The following is a 20,317-nucleotide window of genomic DNA, read 5'->3' on the forward strand; positions in this document are numbered from 1 at the left end:
GTGCTGGTTCCTGCAGGGTGGCATGCTGGCACAGCTGGATGTGCCTGCTGCACAGGGACTGCCTGCCTCTGCCTGCTCGTCTCTGGACAGATGTGCTTTTGTGGCTCGCAGAGTTGTGTGACCTCATTTAAATGACAATACACAGTTTGCTTTCATGGCTGGAATGCCTGAACCTAATTTGGCAGCAAAATCTTTGCATTAGAGAACATGCACTGAATGGAACCTGTTGGTGCAGTTTTCTGTCCTTCCCTTATTAATATCTTGTCACCCTTCTAGCTTTCGTTCCTTTCAGGGAAAATTGAAGTGCTTGCTTCCCTGAACTCAGACTTATAGCTGCTGGATTGTTTGGTTTTGGTTTTTGGGTTTTTTTTTTCATTTCTTTTTTCTCTTTTTTCCAGTTGTGACAGAAAAACCCCACAACTGATAAAATACTAAGGAGAAGGGGACATATCTAACAGAGCGACAACTGCTTTCATATGTGTACTTTTAGTGCAGTGAAACTTTCCTCAGTGAATTCCTTTTATATACCTTTTACAGTTACTGAAACAAAATATCCTTGGTGCCAAAGGCAAGGAACTCATAACTACATGAATGTGTTAGGCAATAATATCTAGTGGGTACTCCTGCTGTACATAATAGCTGAGCTATTCTGACTGCAACACAAGGGCTAATGTAACACAGGTTTATTTTCTTGGATCAACATGGGATGTATTAAAAAATAATTTGCTGGGCAAGATGAAGCTTTTCGGGCTCATGTAGTCCTACTGCCTGCTCCAGAGGTTGCTGAGAAATGTAGTAAAACACAAAATCCCTACTGACTAACTAATCTTACTTTTCCACAACACTTCAAAGTATTTCCCTTTTTCATATTGAAACAGAGCTGCAGTAAGTGGCTTCCAGCACAGAATTGTCTTTGAAAGTCCTGCCGTGGGCTCTAGCTTCAAGCTTGTAATCTCCATGTCACTGATCATGGATCATCCTATACTTTAACTCAGCTATTTGGAGGGTTAGAGGAAGACCTGGTGTTTGGCTCAGGGCTCTAGGGAAGAGGAGAGGAAGCAGGTGTATTGTATAAACAAACCTCCATGTGTCAACATCCATATGCTTGTCAGAGTAATTTATCTGCTCCAGCTGTGCTGCTTGAAGAGGGGATCTTTCAGTATCTATTTATCTGACATATTATGTGTCTGAAACATGCTGTCAGTTTGTTTCAGAGAAGAACTTTGTAGCATGGGGAATGTGATTATGAGGAGGATGATCTAACATCACCACAGGCTCTCACAGTATGAACCAAAGTACCAGCTAACAGCAGCTGATTGGGCTAGGTGCCATGTAGGGCTAGTTAACCCCTGTCCAAGAAGGACACAAGGAGTTATTTCACAGAGAGGAAAACCAATGTATTGAAAATATGTGTGTCAAGAAAGCCAGTGGAAAATAAGAGGAGTGAAAGTGGAAATCTGAAATAGGTATTGTGTTGTCAACTTCTAATCCATGTTTCTGTCTTCTATAATGTACAAACTTTTATGGCTTCAAAGCTGTTTTTTTCAAACTGTGACACACATGTTAAAGACATCTGAAAGAAGAAAAAAATAATGGCCAAAAATTAAATAAAAGGACTCAAAGTATGCAAAACAAATTCACACTTGCTTCAGTTCAAAGGGTTGTTTTTTTTAATCCTGCTCTGTTACGGATATGAACCTGAATTTAAGTTCTTTTCTTTGAATTATGTTATGAACATGTCCACAATTTATGGAAATTTGTGTACAGGGAGTAATATCTATCTCAAAGTCTAAACTATTGTTGGAATAAAAAAAAAAATCTCATTTTCTAGGTTGTCCTGGGGCCAAGAAGAATGAGTTCCTAACAAGTGTTTTGGATGCATTGTCCACAGATATGGTGCACGCAGTCTCTGATCCATCATTGTCTTCCAGCCGGTGGGTTTCAGATCTTTTTGTGTGTCTTTAAAAGGATTCCTACAGTGGTGAACAGATTGTTCAGGGCTTTGAGGAGCCTGCATAAAGGGTGAATTTCCAAGAACCTATCTAGGAGAGTTTACTTCAAAATTACCACTGTGGACTGTTCACTAAACAGAGATACACTTGACAGATGAATTCCCAGCAGGGCAGCTCAGGGTTTATCTGTAGCTGCTGGTGCAACTGTGTGTCAGTCTTTGTTCTCCTCTCAAGGCTTTATTTCTTGAATGTGTGCTACCTTCCTAATTCATATTCTTCCTAGTTGCTTGCAAAACAGACCAATGCTGTCAACAGTCACAGGTAGAGTTAAAAATGTGTAAGTGCTGTCAAACTTAGGGCATCTGTGGGTCAGGTACTTATCTGAGGAGATAACATTTATTTTTATAGCTTATCCTGTAATTCAATACATTTAGGTGTTGTAGCTCTAAGAGAATCCATCATGGGTTGTAATTGGAGCTTTGGTATTTGGCAGTGCTGATTGTTGATCAACCTCAGTTGGTTACTTCACACATTTTATGCATCTGCTGACTATGAAACAGTCTTTTTCTCTTTTATTTCTCTCTCCCCTTTTTTCTGATTTGGGAAATTTAAGGAGAAAGCACTGTTTGCAGAGTATGATGCTGAACTCAACAGGGTTTCAGAGAGTACACTAAAAGCAGATTCTAGCCCTTAGTGTAAAATTGAACATATTGTTGGTCAAAGTGAAAAAAAGAGAGATTCACTACAAGTTAGTGTCCAAAACCAGGGAATATTAGATAACAATGGTGATGGCCATCTGAAAGTGATGTAACTATTCTGAAATAAAGGCATTCATTATCAGAATTAAGACTAAATTATCTTTTTTTCTTGTTCCAGTGTTTCTGAGCCTGATCCAAATCATACTCTGGAAGAGAGAGTCGTTCATTGGTATTTTAAACAGCTCGATAAAAATTCCAGTGGTGATATCGGCAAGAAGGAAATCAAGCCATTTAAGAGATTCCTAAGAAAGAAATCAAAGCCCAAAAAATGCGTGAAGAAGTTTGTGGAATACTGTGATGTGAACAACGATAAGTCCTTGTCAGTTCAAGAATTAATGGGCTGCTTGGGAGTAACAAAAGAAGAAGGTAAAGCAGAAACAAAGAAACGCCATAGTAAGAACCTTTTCTCTCTGTCTTTTTCACTAAATTCTTCAAAGCTTATGAAGCTTGATATTTATATGTGCCTCAGTTATACAAAATGCACCTGTCTGCAGCTAATGCAGCTGTTGCTTAGGGAAGATGGCAAGAAAGTTGCTTCTGGATCACTTTGCTCCAACAGAATCAAAAACTTCCCGTAGATTCTAACCATTAAATGTATTATGGTAGGAAACCTAAGAAGATATAATAACAATCTTCAAAAAGCCAGTTTAGTGTTAGTATAGAACTGTGTTCTGAGTGAGTGGAAGTATCACACTTGTGCTTTTTGGATTCCTGGAAGGAAGCACATGGTTGAGCTTTCTAATGAAATCTCATTTCTCAAATATAGTTTAGAGATGCAGAGAGGAATGTGGTCATCTGCCAGACAGGTGGAATAACAGCTAATAAACAGCCACCTTACCTTGCTGCCAAACTAGTAGGAAGGGGAACAACTAACTTGCAGAGCTCAATCACACAATTCCTGAAAATGAGAAAAAATTTTAAAAAAACTAGTTCTAACCAGCAGCAGTAGATCCCCATGCTTTAAGAAGTGGTGGAAGAATGAATATAGGTACTGGTTTTCTCTGGTACCTTAAAATGAAGCGAGGACAGTGGAACAAAGGTCTCATTGGTTGTGTTCAAGTCTAGAAGAGGAAAGGCAGAAGAGGTCTGCATTTTACTAATGAAGTAAATTGTCTATGGCTCGCAGTAACAGATCTCTCAAAACAAGTATTGAGCAAATCCAGAATTTTTTTCCTAGGGCTTTCTTTTGTGGACCTCATAATGATACCTTCCAATTTTCATTTAGATGATGAAGGTTAAAAAAAAGAATATGAAAGTGGATGAATTTTAGTATTTTTATATTTATCTTTATCTATCTGACTTTTGGTCAGATAGATTTTTTATCTATGAATGTGGAAAGTGAAACAATTCTGTCCTGCTGCAGCAGGCATTCTTTCTTAGGACTTGTTGTGGATGAAATTTTGGTCCGAAATCACTACACAGGCAGTAAAGGAAAGCCATAGCAAGACTGAAAGCAAACCCCAAGTTTTTTTTGTCTTCATATTCCAGTAGAAAACCCCCAAAATATTAGGATAAACTGTTTCTTTTGGAAATGAAAATTGTAAGAGGCATGAAATCATGTGAAGATCACACACAGATTTGGCTGAAGTAAAAATTGTGACTACCACAGCCGAAGTTCTGTAACAGATCTTCTGCAAAAATCTATTCAATAATGAGAACATTCAACTTTGGAAGGAAAAAAAATCCCAGAAGTTTGTCATTGGAAAACTAATGGCATCCAGTTGGAAAAAAGTTCTTAACCAAATCATCGGATTGCTTTACTAGAAGTACATAGTTTTAAGGACGGGACAACAAAAATTACTTTTGTTGGAATACCATTATTCTGTTTTGTTTCTTTTACTTGATAATTAAAAATTCCTTTCTGATACTTCTTTCACTTGCACAAATGAAAGCAATTACCACTTCGCTGCAGTTAGAGTTACATCTCTAGGAAAATATGAGATTCTTGTCACCTGAGGTGTCAGAATTACACTAAGGAAGTGGCTCTGTATCATTTCGTGTGAGTCTCAAGTTTCTTGTGTGAGAATAATTTGAAGCAATATAAAAGCCAGAGAGTTGTAAAGCAGGTTTTCTGATGGGGTTGCTAGCTGCTGTAGCATTTTTCAAGGTCCAGTTTTTTTTCTCTAAGTTCCAGTACAGCTTGTCTGACTCACAGACTGACATGGAAAACCAAGACAGCAAGTTCCTCCCTAGTCTCACAAGTTAGCTTGGGAAGATTCGTGGGCTAGCAAATTCATTAGCTTTTTGGGGGTTTATTTTTCCCTATTTGGGGGACTGACTTTGAATCTAAGAAATTTTAAAAAACAGTGATAATCCTGTCCTTTTACAGATGCAATGTAAACAATGTTTTTGGTTTTTAGAACTGTTTCTGTGATACCTTTAATCTTTTATCTATTTTTTATCTTTTATCTTTTGCTTTGTAGAACTGTTTCTGATATCTTTAATCAAAGTGAATGCTTTCCATACACTCTGCTTGTCCGTGCTCCTTTACTGCCAGGGATAATAGACTATATTTACTACTAAAGACTTAGTAAGTTTGAAATGCTCAACCTTGACCTTAAGCAATCTCCTAAGCAAATTTGACATGTTTACTGGCAAGACATGCTCTTGTTCAACTTTCATATAACTTCTTGAAATAAGCAATACCTGTATTGAGGAAAGAAAAAAGTAGCTGTGTCAATGAAAGGTCTGAAATATTTTTTCTCATTTATTGAAAGCTGTGCACTTACCCTGCTCTAAAAATTAGCTTTTCAGAATGAGGGCTTCAGTTCTTGAGGATAACTAACAAACCATATTTATAATGTTTTCTTTTCCTTCCTTTAGCAGTCCCTAGAACCAACACTGAGAGCACTTCATCCAGCAGGCAGGTGGGTACTAAGGAGAGCAAGATCTCCATTTCTGCATCTCCTGGAAGAATTTCTTGGGGTTTTAATCATCATTACTGCTTCAAACTGCTTTAATCTGCTTTTCTGCAGAGCTACCGGAAAAATGTAGAGCAACATCCCAATTAAGTTCTATGTCTGGAAAGCTAAATCAGTCAATTACAGGTGCAGAGTAAATGTGCATAATTTGCAAAGTGGATTAGGCTTGCATGTGGAAGTTCCTAGGAAAGTGTAAGTTGACATATAGGACATATGTGATAATTTGATGAGTGTAATTGAGCCCTCTTGAGTCTTTTGCGTTCCTGCATGACAGCATTCCCATGCACTTTTAAATGTGAACTGCTTCATCTTCATTTAACTTTTACTTTAGCTGAATTCTGCCAATTTTCCTTTGTGTCACACTATAAACACAAACTGACATTTATTGAAATGAACAAAGCCATGCATTTCCCATGTCCTGTGAAAATCTATACATTTCAGAAACCCCACTGCATTATTATATGATGGCTTAAAACAGCTTTTAAAGTCTTAGTGCAGTGGAAAGAGCTGTCACTTTCAGATGCCTTTGCTGGCTGTGCAAAATACGCTGAAGAACTAGGATTTGCATCAGTCTAATTGCGTTTAAACTAAAATTGCAGAATGATTGGAAAAAATAAAATGCCAAGTGCCCTGACAACATAATCCAGATTTTTTTTAAAATCAGTTTTCTGCAAAGACTTGATCTTGTTTTTCAAATAGCACCAGTGTATGTCATCCAAGGAGGTTTGACTACTCAGGCTGTTTGGAGATGCAAAAGGCACAAAAACAGAATTTTTAACCCTTTAAAGAAAGGTGCACTTTGAGAAGGAGGGACTTCAGTGAAAGGCCAGGAAAATAGGTTAAAAAAAGTGGGGTTTAATTTGTATGTGTCTATTTTTATAACCATTTATGCTAAAAATTTTTTTTCTGGGCAATATTGTTATACCTTCCTAGTACTTTTGCATGGTCTTAAAGAAGGACTGGTGAGTCCAGTAGTTTGAGTGGTCTAGCAAAAAGTCATCTTCACACTATTCTTATACCTCATTGTATTAGAGGACCTAAATTATTAATGCCTACAAAAGCATCAGTTAATGATAAAATGGTTTAAAATTTATTCATGTAACTATATTATAAGAACAGCTCAGGTAATGTTGCACCTATGAAATTAGGAATTTGGCTAAAAATACCCCAAAACCCAAGTTGTGGTAAATGTCTTCCTGTCTGTCATAAAGCTAGATTAATTTGTTAGAAGCTGAACCCCAGGTGAATCTACCCACAAGCCAAGAGAAATCTTCCTCTCAAAGTTGCTTATTGATTTGCTCCCTTTTTTTAATCTCTGCTTTGTTTGATGTTAGGTTTGCACTTCCTAGGGCAAGCTCAACATTGGTTGTGGTTTTTACCAGAAACCTCCTACATACCTTTGATGGAATATAAAATATTCTCACAGCTACAATAATGTGATAAGTTTGTTTGTTTAAACAAGTGTTTGTGGTCTTAATTTTTCAGGTTTTCCCCACAACCACTTACACCTTAAACAAGACAGCCTGAAAACAATTACCCTTTCAGAACTCCCAGAGCATTTCAGAGGGGTTATTTTAATTATATAATGGCAATTACTGGCACACGTGCATTGCAGTTGAAGCATGACAAGCCCTCTCCCCTTTCTTGTAATCTGATACTGACTTGTGGAATTGGAAATAAAAGTGTCCTTAGAACATCTACGTTTTTCAATTTTGTCCAATAATTTTGCTGACTCAGCATCAATTATTTTAAGAGCTGTTGCTGACAAATTATAGCCTTACATTAAGGCTGGCTAAGAAAACCATCTGTTGGCAGTTTCATACTTGAACAATACATGGCTGCAAATGCACAAGGTGGTTTTCATCACAGAAGTTCGCACTTGAAAGGGAGCTACTGAAAAGCATAGGAGCTGCTCAAAGGAAACCACCCACCTGAGAAGGCCTGATCAGATTGGCACCACTCAGGAGACACACACTCAAATCCTTACTCTCTACTTATTTATTATTTAGCAGAAGTTTAGTTAAATATATGCTTATGTGTGCTTCGGCACATGTTTTTTCACGTTTGTAGAGAAAACAGCTTAATGAAAGAAAGCAGACAGAGAAACACTAATACGCTAACTGTGGCACAGCTGCGGTTGCTCTACAAGAGGCCAAACAGGGGATGGGTCTGACTGGACTGGGGTAGTGGCCAGGTACATTTCCCTTGCTCAGCTCCACCCTGTCCAGCAAACAGACACATACATGCCCACACGCTGTCAGTGCTGCTTTTTGCAGCCTAGGAAAATGTTTGTAAGGAAACCACAGATTGTTTGTGAGACTTCAGCCAGCAGGCTGTTCCTTATACATCACGTGCTATAGGAGGTATATTGAACCAGGGACTTGCCCAGGCAGTTGCTAAAACTGTGTTTGACAGGTGTGGATTTAAAGGGCCATAGGTAAGTAGTCAAGATACTGCTCACACCCTTGCTTGTAGATCCCATGAAGGACTACATGGCAGGAATTTTTTTTATTCCCTGTATATATTTATACATAACTGTCTTCTGATAGTGGAATATGGGTAGTGCTGAAAAACAGAGATAGAATTTTATGCTGGACTAATTGAAAACATCATGAATAATGCAGATTTTCCCAACTTCCTTTCAGCAAGTTTCGAAGAAGCAAGGATGAACACCTTACTAATCCAAGGCAGATCTCTTTGACATGTGGGAGATTTCCTCACCAAAAGGCAATAAAAACAACTGTAGTATTTGCACTTTGTACTTAAAAATGTAAATTCACTTTGTAGAAATGAAATATTTAAACAGACTTTTTTTTTTTTATCTGTGAAAAAGTAATGGCTAGTTTTGAAAAATTATCACATACAATGTATGTGTATTCTTTTGTTGTCTGAAATATGTTAAACATGTTGGAGATGTAAAAGTTTGCATTTAAACAATTTTTAAAAAAAATAACTTTTTGGCAAGCAGTAGCACAGAAACCTGATCCTATGTATTTTTGGTTTCAATAGTATGCCTTATTTTTCTTAATACTGTCATTTAAGTAGAGTTATGCTGAAAAATCTACTGTATTCTCAATTTTGTCCAAGCAGTGTTGAATGTTTCAGGTTTGCAGGACTGAGAGAATTGTGTAAATTGCTGTTTACTTGGTTTTGCAGTTTTTTACTGAACAGATATTTCATTGGTGGCAATATTTTATTTCATTTTGTTTTTACTGTAATTACTAGGCTTTCCAAAGATCATTCAATGAGAATACAACCACTAATGGATTAAAAAACCAGTTATTCTACTTGGGATGCTTATAGAACAATGTATCCTTTTATCAATTTTTGAAGTGCCTTATTGATAAGTTTTGGTAGGATTTTTCTCCTGTTTGCTTTCACTTGCATTGTTAACACAGCAAACCAAAAAGGAGTAAGGTGGATTGTAGTGTCACTCCAGTCTGGTTCAGCCTGGGCCTTAAAAGCATGCTTCCATGGTTAGTGCAAAGCAGGAGCAGAGTTTGTATGGGTCAGAATTGTAAATCTTTCCGTTGTGACAGGGAAGGATAAGCCTTTTTCCTCTACACCTGGCTATCCTTATCAATCCTTTGGCTTTGCCTGGGGGCCCACTAGAGGAGGGGCTTTTCACACTGCCTCCCTGAAGCTTTTGTTTTGGTGACTAAAGAAACTTCTCAAAAGTTTTCATACTTTCTCCATCATTTTTCCCCCAATGCTTTTTCTTCATATGTGTGTCTGAGGGCAATAAGAACTTCTGGATGTGAATCTAAAGAAGGGGACCCAAATGAAAAGAAGTTCTGCTCTTGAGCAACTGTGAGTTACAAGCATCTGGGTTGATCGATGCAGTGGTAGAAGGACTACTGGCATCTAGAAGCTGACATGAGAAGGCAGGAATGTAGCAGCAAGCAGTGATTTCATTACAGTTTGTTTGAATAATGTGGAGGATCTGACCTGTGACCAGCTATTTATAATAGCACCCTGCTTGAGTTTGTACCTGGAAAAGTTTTTTGTGTACCAAAAGGTGTCGTTTCAATTCCAGCATATTCTGAAGTAATAGGAAACATGGTATGCAATGGAATTGTATCCCAGAAATTGTGTACTTTAAGCTCTGGCAACAGGAGAAACCAAGGCAACTTGTGTTATCTTGTATTTTTGTTTTAAAAAGTATTTGTTATTCTTCTATAATGTTAAACTTTGAAATTAATCTTCTTTATAGATTAAAGATTAGTATGTTATCAAACTATGCTGGTGACTTTTCTTTTGCAAAAACAGAGAGACTTGTTTGCAAGTAGATACATACAGTGATGACTTCACAACAGCTTTGAGTTTACAAGAAACCTCATGACCTGGCATTGGTGTCTGTCCACTTCCCTTGCCTTTACTGAATTCTCTTTTAAGATCATTCATGCCTTATTCATACCATTGCTTCCTCGAATTCTCCTTATAGCTTCAACCTGGTCTCTTGCTTCTTCTCAGCAAAGTGCAATGTGGCATAGATAGAGATGGCATCTTTTCCCCTCCATGTGAGTGTGAGCTGCAGGGCAGCTTTCAGCCTGGCTGGAAGCAATGAGGAGAGAGATGCAAATCCTCAGAATTCACAATGCCTGGTTAGGTGGTCAGAGTATGGTTAATAGCAGCATTTTGCAAGAAGCATTTAATTCCATCACTTTGGCCTTTAGACGCAATATAAATGTAGGCTGCTAAATATTTTGCCATGTCAATGGTTTCAAAATGCACCCCATTTAAATGGAGAGGTTTTGTGGGGAGGCAGATTTGGACTAGCAACGTGTTTATATAACGAGTAGCCTTAAACAGTGGTGGAAGTGCAGGTAAGTGCTAAAGGCATTTTTAGGTAGCCAAAGACTTCAACAACATAGAGTCATTTAATAACTCTACAACGACTGAAACATTTGGTGTTTTCTCTTTGTATGCATTTCTGTGTCATCACTTCCATGATTTATGTCAATTAACAGTGATTACACCACTTGAATATAAGTAGTACTGACTTCTTATACTGCCAGGTAGAGTCCAGATCCCTAATGGAATCATATTTGCAAGCTTGCTAAATTCACCTTGGCTTCCTGTATCTCCCATATGTCCAGAGGAATATTTAAACTGAGATAAATGTTCTATTTGTAACTAGAAACAGCCTTGATACCAAAAAGGAATCCATGTGAATAGGCCCTTAGGCTCACACTACAGTGTTTATTTGCACAGTAATTAATTAGTACTAGTTTTTATCCTACTCCATGTGCAACAATTTAATTTCAAATTTAATCCTGTTGCTGAAAACAAAACTTACATTCTGCTTCTCATTGACCTGTATTTGTTCTAGTTCCAGCTATTGCTGAACATATTTGTTTAGAACTTTTATAAGGTTGTAAATAGAAGACTATAAAGTTTGAAAAATGTGTATGTATTCAGTGACTAGTCCAGCCTGTAGCAATGTCCATTAGTTAACAGGCCACACAGTGAGAAATGCTCCATATTTTGTCAACACTTTGGGAAACTTACTAATTTTCTTCCTATCCCTACATTTAGGGCAATTTCATAGTTTAATTTTTACCAAACCCACTTAATTGTCAGTCTTTTCTCAGTCTAACAAAATACCTATCTTTCAGGTGCTCATTTTGTAGAATTGGGACCCTGATGAGTGCTCCAAATGACATTTTAGATATTGAAAGACTGAAACAGAGAAACTTTAACAATAATCATTGCATATAACTAAAGGAATACATTGTATTTTTTATTTAGACCACACTTTTGCCCTTCATAAGTACCATAAGCCAGTGGAGAAAGCAGACATTCCTAGAAAGCTGGAAGGAAAATAAAAATACAGGTTGATTCATTAAAGATATTTAAGTGTTTCCAAGATTTGATAGATGTAAATAATATTTTCTTTTTATAGTAGTAATAGAAAATGGATTAATGGAGTTTAAGAAATCTTTGCTGTCAAAGATAATATAGTTGTCCCTTATAAATATTTACACTGGTGTATTATATAGCTAAGTTATAGAAACTAATGTTTCTAAGTAAGAGTCTTTAGTGCTGAAAGTGAGAGGTTTATTGCTTTGATTTCTTTTAGGATGACAAATTGGTTCAATTTTGGAGTAATTACTTTGACATTAAATAGGAACCAACTTTTAAGTTTATTGATGTCTGAAACATTAGAATGATTGTAGTAAATTATTGATACAAACTGTACTCTTTTGTCCAATTAAATTGTTTCAGTTCAGTTTTTATAAGTGAAAACATGCCCTTTGTTTAAAAAGCATCAATAATACATTTTTTTTTTCTTTAAATAAAAGCTCATGTGGAAAGCATTGAGAATAACTCATTCCCCTAGAACATCCAGTGAGGGGGATAAAGGGAGAGAGGTCTATTTTTATCTAAGTTAATGATAGAAATACATGCAGTATTTTGCCTCTACTACATCCACCTTCCCTTTTTCATCATACATTTTGCCCTCTGACTCATGTCACTGGTGGTACACAGAGCTTTTTTGGAAGGTAAGATAATGAATTGAGATTCCATTCTGTGTATATGAACAATCTTTTACGTAAAAAAGAGTCATCTGAGTCATCCTTTCCCTAGATATTCTCTTGACTTAACATCAATTCAATGCATGGGATTTCTTGCTTCATATAAAATACAGAATCCTTTGAGCAGTCATGGGATCCATTCTTGGCTGAATGGGTACTTTATGAAGAAAACCACTCACAGAAGATCAGCACAGTCTGTGGGATTGTAAGTGGATAGGTGCATTTTTTTTTATTAAGCCACTAGTAACAGTTAATAGATTTATCAAGCCCACTCAGTATGTGAAGTGAATCCATGAAGTTGCCTCTATTTGTTCTAAGTAGTCAGTCAGAAAAAAAATGAAAGAAAATAGTGGTAAATGAAGCTTCCATGAGAAATATTGTTTCACTAAACCGTGATTGACTGATTTAATGTGATTGAGGTGTACTATGAAATATCACTTTTAAAAGTATTTTTTTGGTTTAGTGGTTATTTTTATCTTGGAACTTATTTTCCTTTAACTAACAAGCATGAAATATCAACATGGTAAACTGACATTTGGACACCTGTTTTGTCACAAAATTGGATATTGCGAAAGGTAGCAGTATTCTTGCTTTTCCACCAACTTTTTTTTAAAAATCATATTTGTTTAAAAGCAGTCAAGTTTCCAAACGGTTTTTCATGCTTCATCTGAGTTTTTGAGTGCCTTGCTATCCCTGTGCGAAGCAAAATAAAACGAGACTGGGGCTTGATGAATGGTTGGATTTAGCACTGAATGCATGTGAAAGGTGAAGAAAACTGCAATGTGGGTAAGGGTATTTATATTAGTTTGTATCTATGCAAAACACTTGAAGCAGTGTGAATTATATGCAGAAGTATAAGGGGCACTATTCCATCTTCCAAAACAAGCCTGTCATAAGGCTGATTGCAAACATACTCAAACCCTAAAATATTCTAGAGTATCTCTACTTTTAACAGTCATTTCACTCAAAGGCTGGTGGGGACCAAAATCCACTTTGACCACTACCCAAGGAGTACCTCTAGCTCTCTTGGTTTGTATCTTCCCAATCAGTCCTCCTGAATTCGCAGCTTGGGTACATTCTTCTGAGACCCCCCCAGGCTGCTTTGTCCCCCAGAGGGACAAAGACCCAGAACAAAGAACACAAGATTAAACATGGTGACAGATACTGCAAAGTACAGGATATTACTCCATAGCTCAGATTTTTTACCCCGGTGGGCTGTGATCAACTGAAAACTCCTGCCCTGTATCATCAATGAGGAACCCTGACTTCCTGCTTCTTAATGCATCAAATCCGTGCTCAGAGTGGGAGAACATCATGCTTCAACTGAGTGGGAGGCAGTGTGAGTCACAGCTACAGGGCATCTGAGAAATGCTATGACCCCTCAATAGATGCATGTGCTCAGCTAACCCCCACCAGTTAATTCCTCCTTTCACTCAGCACCATATGATGGAGCAGTGTCTGCACACATCAGTTCTTTAGTGCTCTGCAGAAAGGAGCTGTGCTTCTCAGCCTGGAGCACAGTTCTTTTTATTGAATGCTCAGCATCGAGGAAGGAAGGTTTTTTCTGTAGCTTGTTGTCCCAGGAACCTGAATTGTATCACTGCTGCCTTGCAGAGGTCTCAAGAAATATTTTGCTTCATCAAATATGCAAAGGAAGAGGTGCTGGCTGAAGTGGTAGGGGAAAAAAAAGAACATGCAGTTAAAACAGGGTAATAAAAAAAAAGATAAGAAAAAACTTAAGAAGAGAGAAAAGAGAAAAATCTAAATAGGATCATGGAGATACAGAGATACCCTGAGGCACTGAGGAAGGTGGCCAGAACTGTGCTAAAGCCAGATGTGAAAATGAAGGAAGAGCAGACAAAGAGAACACATAACAGAGAGAGAGCAGGTTGAAATGGGAAGAGGGCTTAAAAGGGTATGAATGGAAACAAAGCAAGGATAGAAATGCTAAAGATAGAAAGAAATAGAAAGGTAATTAGGCTCCCATGAGGAGGAAAAGTCCGAGAGACTGAGGGGAGAATAAGAAGAGAAGGGACACAGGTGAAAATGAGACTGCAAATTTCAATTTTCTGGGCACAGCATCTCTCATGCAGCATCACTTTCTGATTGGTACAAGAGGTTTATCCTGCCTTTAGATGTTTCCTTATCCATGTATAAGGTCTGAATTTGTTCCTTGGTATCCCAGTCACTCCAGTGCTTTGTTCCAAAAGACATTGTTTTCATGGCAAATCCAAAGGCTTCCTTTACATCCAGGAAGTCTGAGCAACATTTAATGAAAATGTGAAAGAAGAAACCAGGGTATTTCTAAACTAAGAGCAGACTTGAGCAGGATGAGGAAATCGGAACCACAACAAAGATAAATTTCCTTTTGTATTTCTTATTCAGTAAAGATGCAAGCAAAATTTAATTAGCTGTGTTTTTTTAGTTTTTTCTTTCATTCATTTCACCAACAAATCCTCTGCAGGCTTTGGTGATACCCTACAGTTTAACATTTTCTTTAATCAACACATAGATGACAAAGGAGTACAAAAGTTCTTAATTCTCATTGTCTGTTTTTTTTCTTTTGTGGTTTCCTTTATGTTCACTCTTGGGGTGGCTAAAAACTAATGATTTAAATGCTTCTCAAAGTCTTTAATCTTTAAAGGTTTCTCTCTGCGAGAGAGAAAAAGGCACAGAAACAGATTGCAAGAAAGATGCTCAAGAAAACTTTGGAGCCCTTAGAAAATACCACATGTTCAGCTTAGAACTATTTTCAAGGTACTAAATGTTTCCATGACCTGATGACAAGGAGTTTGACTTCATTACCTTTGGAAATTTACTTAGAAAATTCATTTAGAAAATTACTTAGAAAATTGCTAACAGCAAGTAACATCTAGCACTTTAGATTTTCAGCACTGCAATGGAGAAGATACAGGAACAAGTTTATCACATGCTGTCCTGATGCAAACAGCAAATTGACATAGGCTGGGGTGGCTGTAGGAGAGGCTGGGAAGGGGCTTCACCTGGGTGCAGCTTGAAGTGAGAGAGAGCCATCTGCATGCCCATGAATAGCTTGGAGGGGAATGGGAGAGAGGGACCAGGTGAAAGACGATGAGGAGGCTGCAATGAGAGTGGCCAGATACCCTGTTTTACAGGCAGCACTTGCTGCACCATTTGAAGCCCAGAAACTTTGAACTGTTCAGAATCTGTGTCCTGGCAGTAGGCAGTGTAGCCAGTCCATATCAGATTTTGCCTGAAAGGTTTTCACCTTAAACCAGGCGGTACAACTGAAAAATGGAAGAAAATGGCAATTGGCACAGATTTCCTGTTTGCTTGTGATGGTTGAAGGTGAGGAGAGTGGGGAAGGAGTGGGAATGAACAGTGACAGAAAGATTGTTTTAAACTCTGGAGCCGCTGCTCAATTTTAACTTTTTAAAATAGGAAGTTTCATTCTCTTCTGAAATCTATGAGATGTAACTTCCCAGGGCTGAATGTCCTCTTCACAGTGAGAAAGGGGGATCCAGGCACCATGATGAGACAGACATCTCTGAAAAGAGATGGCCCCAACATCATGGCTGTTTAATAAGAAACACTGAGCATTTCTTTAAACTAGAAGCTAAATGTATAAATAAATATTGAGACTCAATCATCATATACTCGTTCCCCCTTTTTCCTTATAATTTTCAGCACCAATCTGATGGATTTTGCTTAAGAAATCATTTTTTATAGCCTGGGCCATAAAAAAAAAATAGAAAGTTTCAGATAAATTTCCCCTTGTAAGTTTTGCTTTAGTTTGTATTGTTGGTGCCTTGTTGGGGGGGAGAAGTCAGTAATGGGTACATTAGCATCTTTGGTCAATTGCAACTGTTAGTGTATCTTTCATTTTATTATTTTATCATGGTTTTTTCTTTTCTTAGGGGCTTGAAACACTGACCACACTTCTACCGATTTCTGTCTGTTAAATAGTGTTGCCAATCTTCTTCTGTACAATAGGAAACACATTTGAGAGGGAAGTAACAGGACAATCATGCAGCATTTGTATATTAGTGACAATGCATTGCTGATGGTATTTTCATATTTTGCTCCTCATGAATTTAGATTATCCTTATCTTTCATCAAAATTCCATTAATCAGTATTTTCTGTAACAAACAAGGAAAACAAAGAAAATAATTATTTCAAGAGAACAAAAATTCTGTCAGGGAATAATTGTATTTAAATTTTATTAATATTTATCCCCTTTTACAAACATTTCTATAAGCATAATTCAGCTCAAGCTGATGTACTTCATGGTTTCATCAGGCTACAGGACTTCACAGAGCAGTTTTCCATTGTTAGGGTACCTGCCATAAATATAAGGGAGTTCATTATTTTTGTCCTAAACCCCCTATGTTTGTAGTCTATTGCAAAACCATGAGAAAATTTTGTGTGGCTAACAGCCTTTGTTTCAAAGATAGTGGGGAATGGAATACATATTATTGAGGTGCAAGTGCCAAGGCAAAATGACATGTGGAAAATTGTAAAACACCTTTTTCAACTGCTTGTAAGCTTGCCTTTTAGTGAATTTTCAATTCAGTTTTTGAAGAAAGCATTTAATAGATAGTGAAGTAGGATATATTTGCTACAGATGTTTCTGCATATAAATAAAATGCCCCCTGTCTTTGTGAATTGCCTTCAATAAACACTCTCAGTGTTGTGGTTAACAGCAGAACCTATGATTATTCAGACAATCTAACATGCAGGCAGATTTCTGTTCCCATATAAAGTTCCGTACCTTTCCCTAAAACACTGTGCAGACCAGCTGTGCTCCAGTTCCCTGGGAACATTAAAGCAGTGTTTAAGACCAGAGCCTGGGACTCTAATGAGAACAGTGTGCATTTAAAGAGTCAGCCAGATCTGAGAGGGGAGTGGAAGCATCACTTTGTTGCATCTTGTTCCTGTGAGAGTCAACATGCAGTGCTCTCACAGGTAGGGGTGGAGGTGCTCTGCAGTAAAAGTGTGCCCGGTTCCCTGGAACCAGGGGCTGCAGTAAGTGGATGCAGGCTGTGAGCTTACCTGCTTGCAAAGTGCTGCTGCCCCTTCCCCTTCCACCTCAGGCTGAAGTGTGGTGAGGGTATTACACTGTGATAATCGGTTCACTCTGGAGTTTCTTATGCTCTTTGCCTTAAAAACCTGTCTGGAGGGTGCTGCTAGAAGGGCTGAATGCACATCTGCTTGGTTGCCAGGTTTAAGTGCAGTGCTTGGGTCCATTTCAAAGCAGGGCCCCAGCACTAGCTTTAGATCATGGCTTTGTGGGATCGGGCACAGGGTGAGACTCGAGACAAGCCCCAGCATGAGCCATCCCTACAAACAGTCCCTGGCTCACAGCAGCCTTTCCATCAGGCTTAATGAGCACAGGCATGAATAAACAGATGAAACAGATGGAACCCACTCTGGATTGCAGAGGAGCTCAAGGACTGTCTTCCATGAGCAGGGAGGAGAAATGATCGTTTGCCAGCAGTAAGTTAGGGCAACAATTAGTTTCAATTTAATTCACACTAAGACCTCAGACAAGGGGATAGTTAGCCCCAGTTGCAAAAGAACATATCTGTGCTTATTGGCTGACTTTCTGAGTGAAGAGGTGTATGTGAATCCAAGATAGTGATTTCAAGAACATGGCAATGCTGCTTTTATAGACCAGATACATTTTTAAAGTTGAATTTTATTTTTTTCTCTTGAGTAAAGCTAGGATAAAAGTAGCTAATGTGTAATACAGACATCTGTACTGATGTAATGGTTTAGGCCATCATCAGGACAAAAAAAATGTTGAACCATATTTTCTGAAAAGTCAGCAAATTACAGTGAGGGATATAAAGAAAGTTGAGTTAGGAGCAAGTGCATAATCTCAAATTTAGCAGTCAGTCAAGAAGTTAGGTTTATGTGCACTGCTTCTAATAGTGAGTAAAATCTCTCCTGCTGAATGGAGTCACTGAAGTTATATGCAGTGTTTATATCCCAGTTGAGTTTCACCATCCTTGCACAAGTCTTCTGAGAACCTGTTTCCAGTAACCGAACAAGGTTGGCAGTGCAGGCTATACACACATCTGTTTCCTGGAGCATGGCAAATCTGCAGTTTGCATCACAAACTGCGTTGCACATGTTCTAGAAAGCCTTGGGTGTTGATTCTGAAGAGGAAATATGTTAATATGGGTTATTTCAGATTTAATTTAGTTGGTTACTCTGAAAACAGAAACCTATATAAAATCTCAGCAAAAGCAGAGAGTCTTTACTTACTGTAAGGCTTTTTTAATTGCATAGAGTGATGGTGAAGTTTGGGGTGGATAGTTCTGTGCAAAAGTTCTGGTGAGGTTTAATGAAGATTATTGGCTGCCAGAAGACAGAAAAAAAATACCAGCAGAAAAGAAAAATGGATCATTAACTAACGTCTCAGCTGACTTGAAGCACATTTTGTTTGCCTGCCTGACAAGCATATACGTCGCACGGAAGATTCATATTATATTTTCCTGTTGTGGTCTGTTGACAACTGAAATACAAGATGTATAGCAGGAAGTTTTCGGTAACTCTCCAGGTGATGAACTGGTATGAAACCTGAGATGAAAAGAAAATTGCAATGAAAATCCATTTTCTTTGCAGGTTTAGAAGATACACCTGCCAATTCTATTTCTTTGGGAAATGTACTGAAACCCTCAGGGTTAATCTATTGTCCTCCTAATATAATGCCATAATCTGTATTTCAAAAACATGTAGAAGCTCCCATCTGCCATGACTACGAGGGTCACCAAACATAGGATAAAATATAGTTAACACTTTCAACACTACATAAGGCATTCACTAGATTGGAGTCTAACATCCTGGTGTCAGCAGGTGGCAAAGCACATTACACACTTGTGACCTTTTAGCAATTCCATATGTTCACCAAACTGGTAGTCAAATAAGGATTCAGGCAGTACCCTTCTTCATAAAAAAGATGATGAATGAAGTCGAATTTTGTTGTAACATTCTTAGGACAAATGCTATTTTTTCATAGTCCTTTTATGTGAGTCTTTTTGAAATGTTATTGTTAGATCAATGTCAATTTCTCTTCTATTTTTCTCAGCTTATGTCAGGGGTCAACTGTCCAGTCAATTTACTAAAGCAATGAACAGTATAGCAAACTCCTGTAATAGCAATTTCTAACCTTTTTCACTTTGCAAATCTAATTTTTTTTTCAAATGAGTTGCTTTCTCTTGTCCAGTCAATACAAGGTACTATCAGTAGATACTTCTTCACAATTTTGTGGATTTCTTAGAAATGGAGTGATGGACCATCAAGAAATACAGTTCACAGCTTGAGATTACCACTGTAGAAAGAATACTGATAGTATTGATAATACTATACATGAATCCACTACCACTCATTTTAATTGGAACAGAAAAAAAAAATCCATTCTGCCATGAGGTCTGTTGGAAAATCTGATTTCTCCCAATTTGCAAATTAACTGATACTACAGGTTTGTGTTTTGGTATCTGTAGCAGCGTTGCTGATTTCCTCAGTTATGGTGTGTTTGTTTGCCCTTTTGAGTCTCTATCTGGTGACATGTAATGAAATGAAGAATTCCTTCTTCATGTTTGCTGAAGGTTTATCATAGCCAAATGTTTAGGTGGTAATTATACAGGCAGGATGTGGGGAAGACTTTCCATGTGCTTCTGTGGTAACAGAATTTAATTTTTTAAATCATGGTTGGTATATCCCTGAAAATATTCCCGACTCAGACAGAATTCTGAGCTTGGAGAAGTAGTGACTGTGCAAGGATCTATCTGGATTGATCCCTATGGCAGGAAGTCAGACTGTGGGTTATGTGGTTCTTAGCTTCTACAGCTTGTGAATTTCAAAATAGATGTGCAATACAAAGGAAGAAAGTTAAAATACCCTTAAAGCCACTAATTTAAAAGAAATGTTCAGTTTAAGGTTTAATTAGAGGTGAGATTAGCTTGTAGGATTTGGATCTGTAAAACTTACTTTTTTTGTTTGTTTTATAGGAGGAAATACAGACTCCTATATTTAGTTTCAGGCATGCTACTTTAGATTTCAAGCTTGTTCTATCCTTTCTTTAAACTAAATTTAAAAAAATTAAAAGATTGCAAATATTGTGCCATTCAGCTGTTACCAAAGCCCAATGGCAACTTTTTCT

At 37.7% G+C, this 20,317-nt stretch overlaps 1 protein-coding gene across 6 annotated transcripts in view; it reads left to right on the top strand.

The window, feature by feature from the left end:
* Nucleotides 1-9,868, top strand: part of SMOC2 (SPARC related modular calcium binding 2) — a 138,065-nt gene extending 128,197 nt beyond the window's left edge. For 2 of the 6 annotated variants that reach the window (XM_059469401.1, XM_059469405.1), the window contains exons 10-13: nt 1,832-1,934; nt 2,829-3,103; nt 5,534-5,577; nt 8,277-9,868. In XM_059469401.1, coding sequence (XP_059325384.1) covers nt 1,832-1,934; nt 2,829-3,103; nt 5,534-5,577; nt 8,277-8,300 — 446 coding nt within the window. In that variant the 3' untranslated portion in view covers nt 8,301-9,868. The remainder of the gene's footprint in view (nt 1-1,831; nt 1,935-2,828; nt 3,104-5,533; nt 5,578-8,276) is intronic. The other 4 variants (XM_059469402.1, XM_059469406.1, XM_059469403.1 and 1 more) reach the window with 3 other exon arrangements.
* The last annotated feature ends 10,449 nt before the right edge of the window (nt 9,869-20,317 follow it).

This window comes from Ammospiza nelsoni, chromosome 3 (genome assembly GCF_027579445.1).
Source record: "Ammospiza nelsoni isolate bAmmNel1 chromosome 3, bAmmNel1.pri, whole genome shotgun sequence".
NCBI classification, from domain to species: Eukaryota; Metazoa; Chordata; class Aves; order Passeriformes; family Passerellidae; genus Ammospiza; species Ammospiza nelsoni.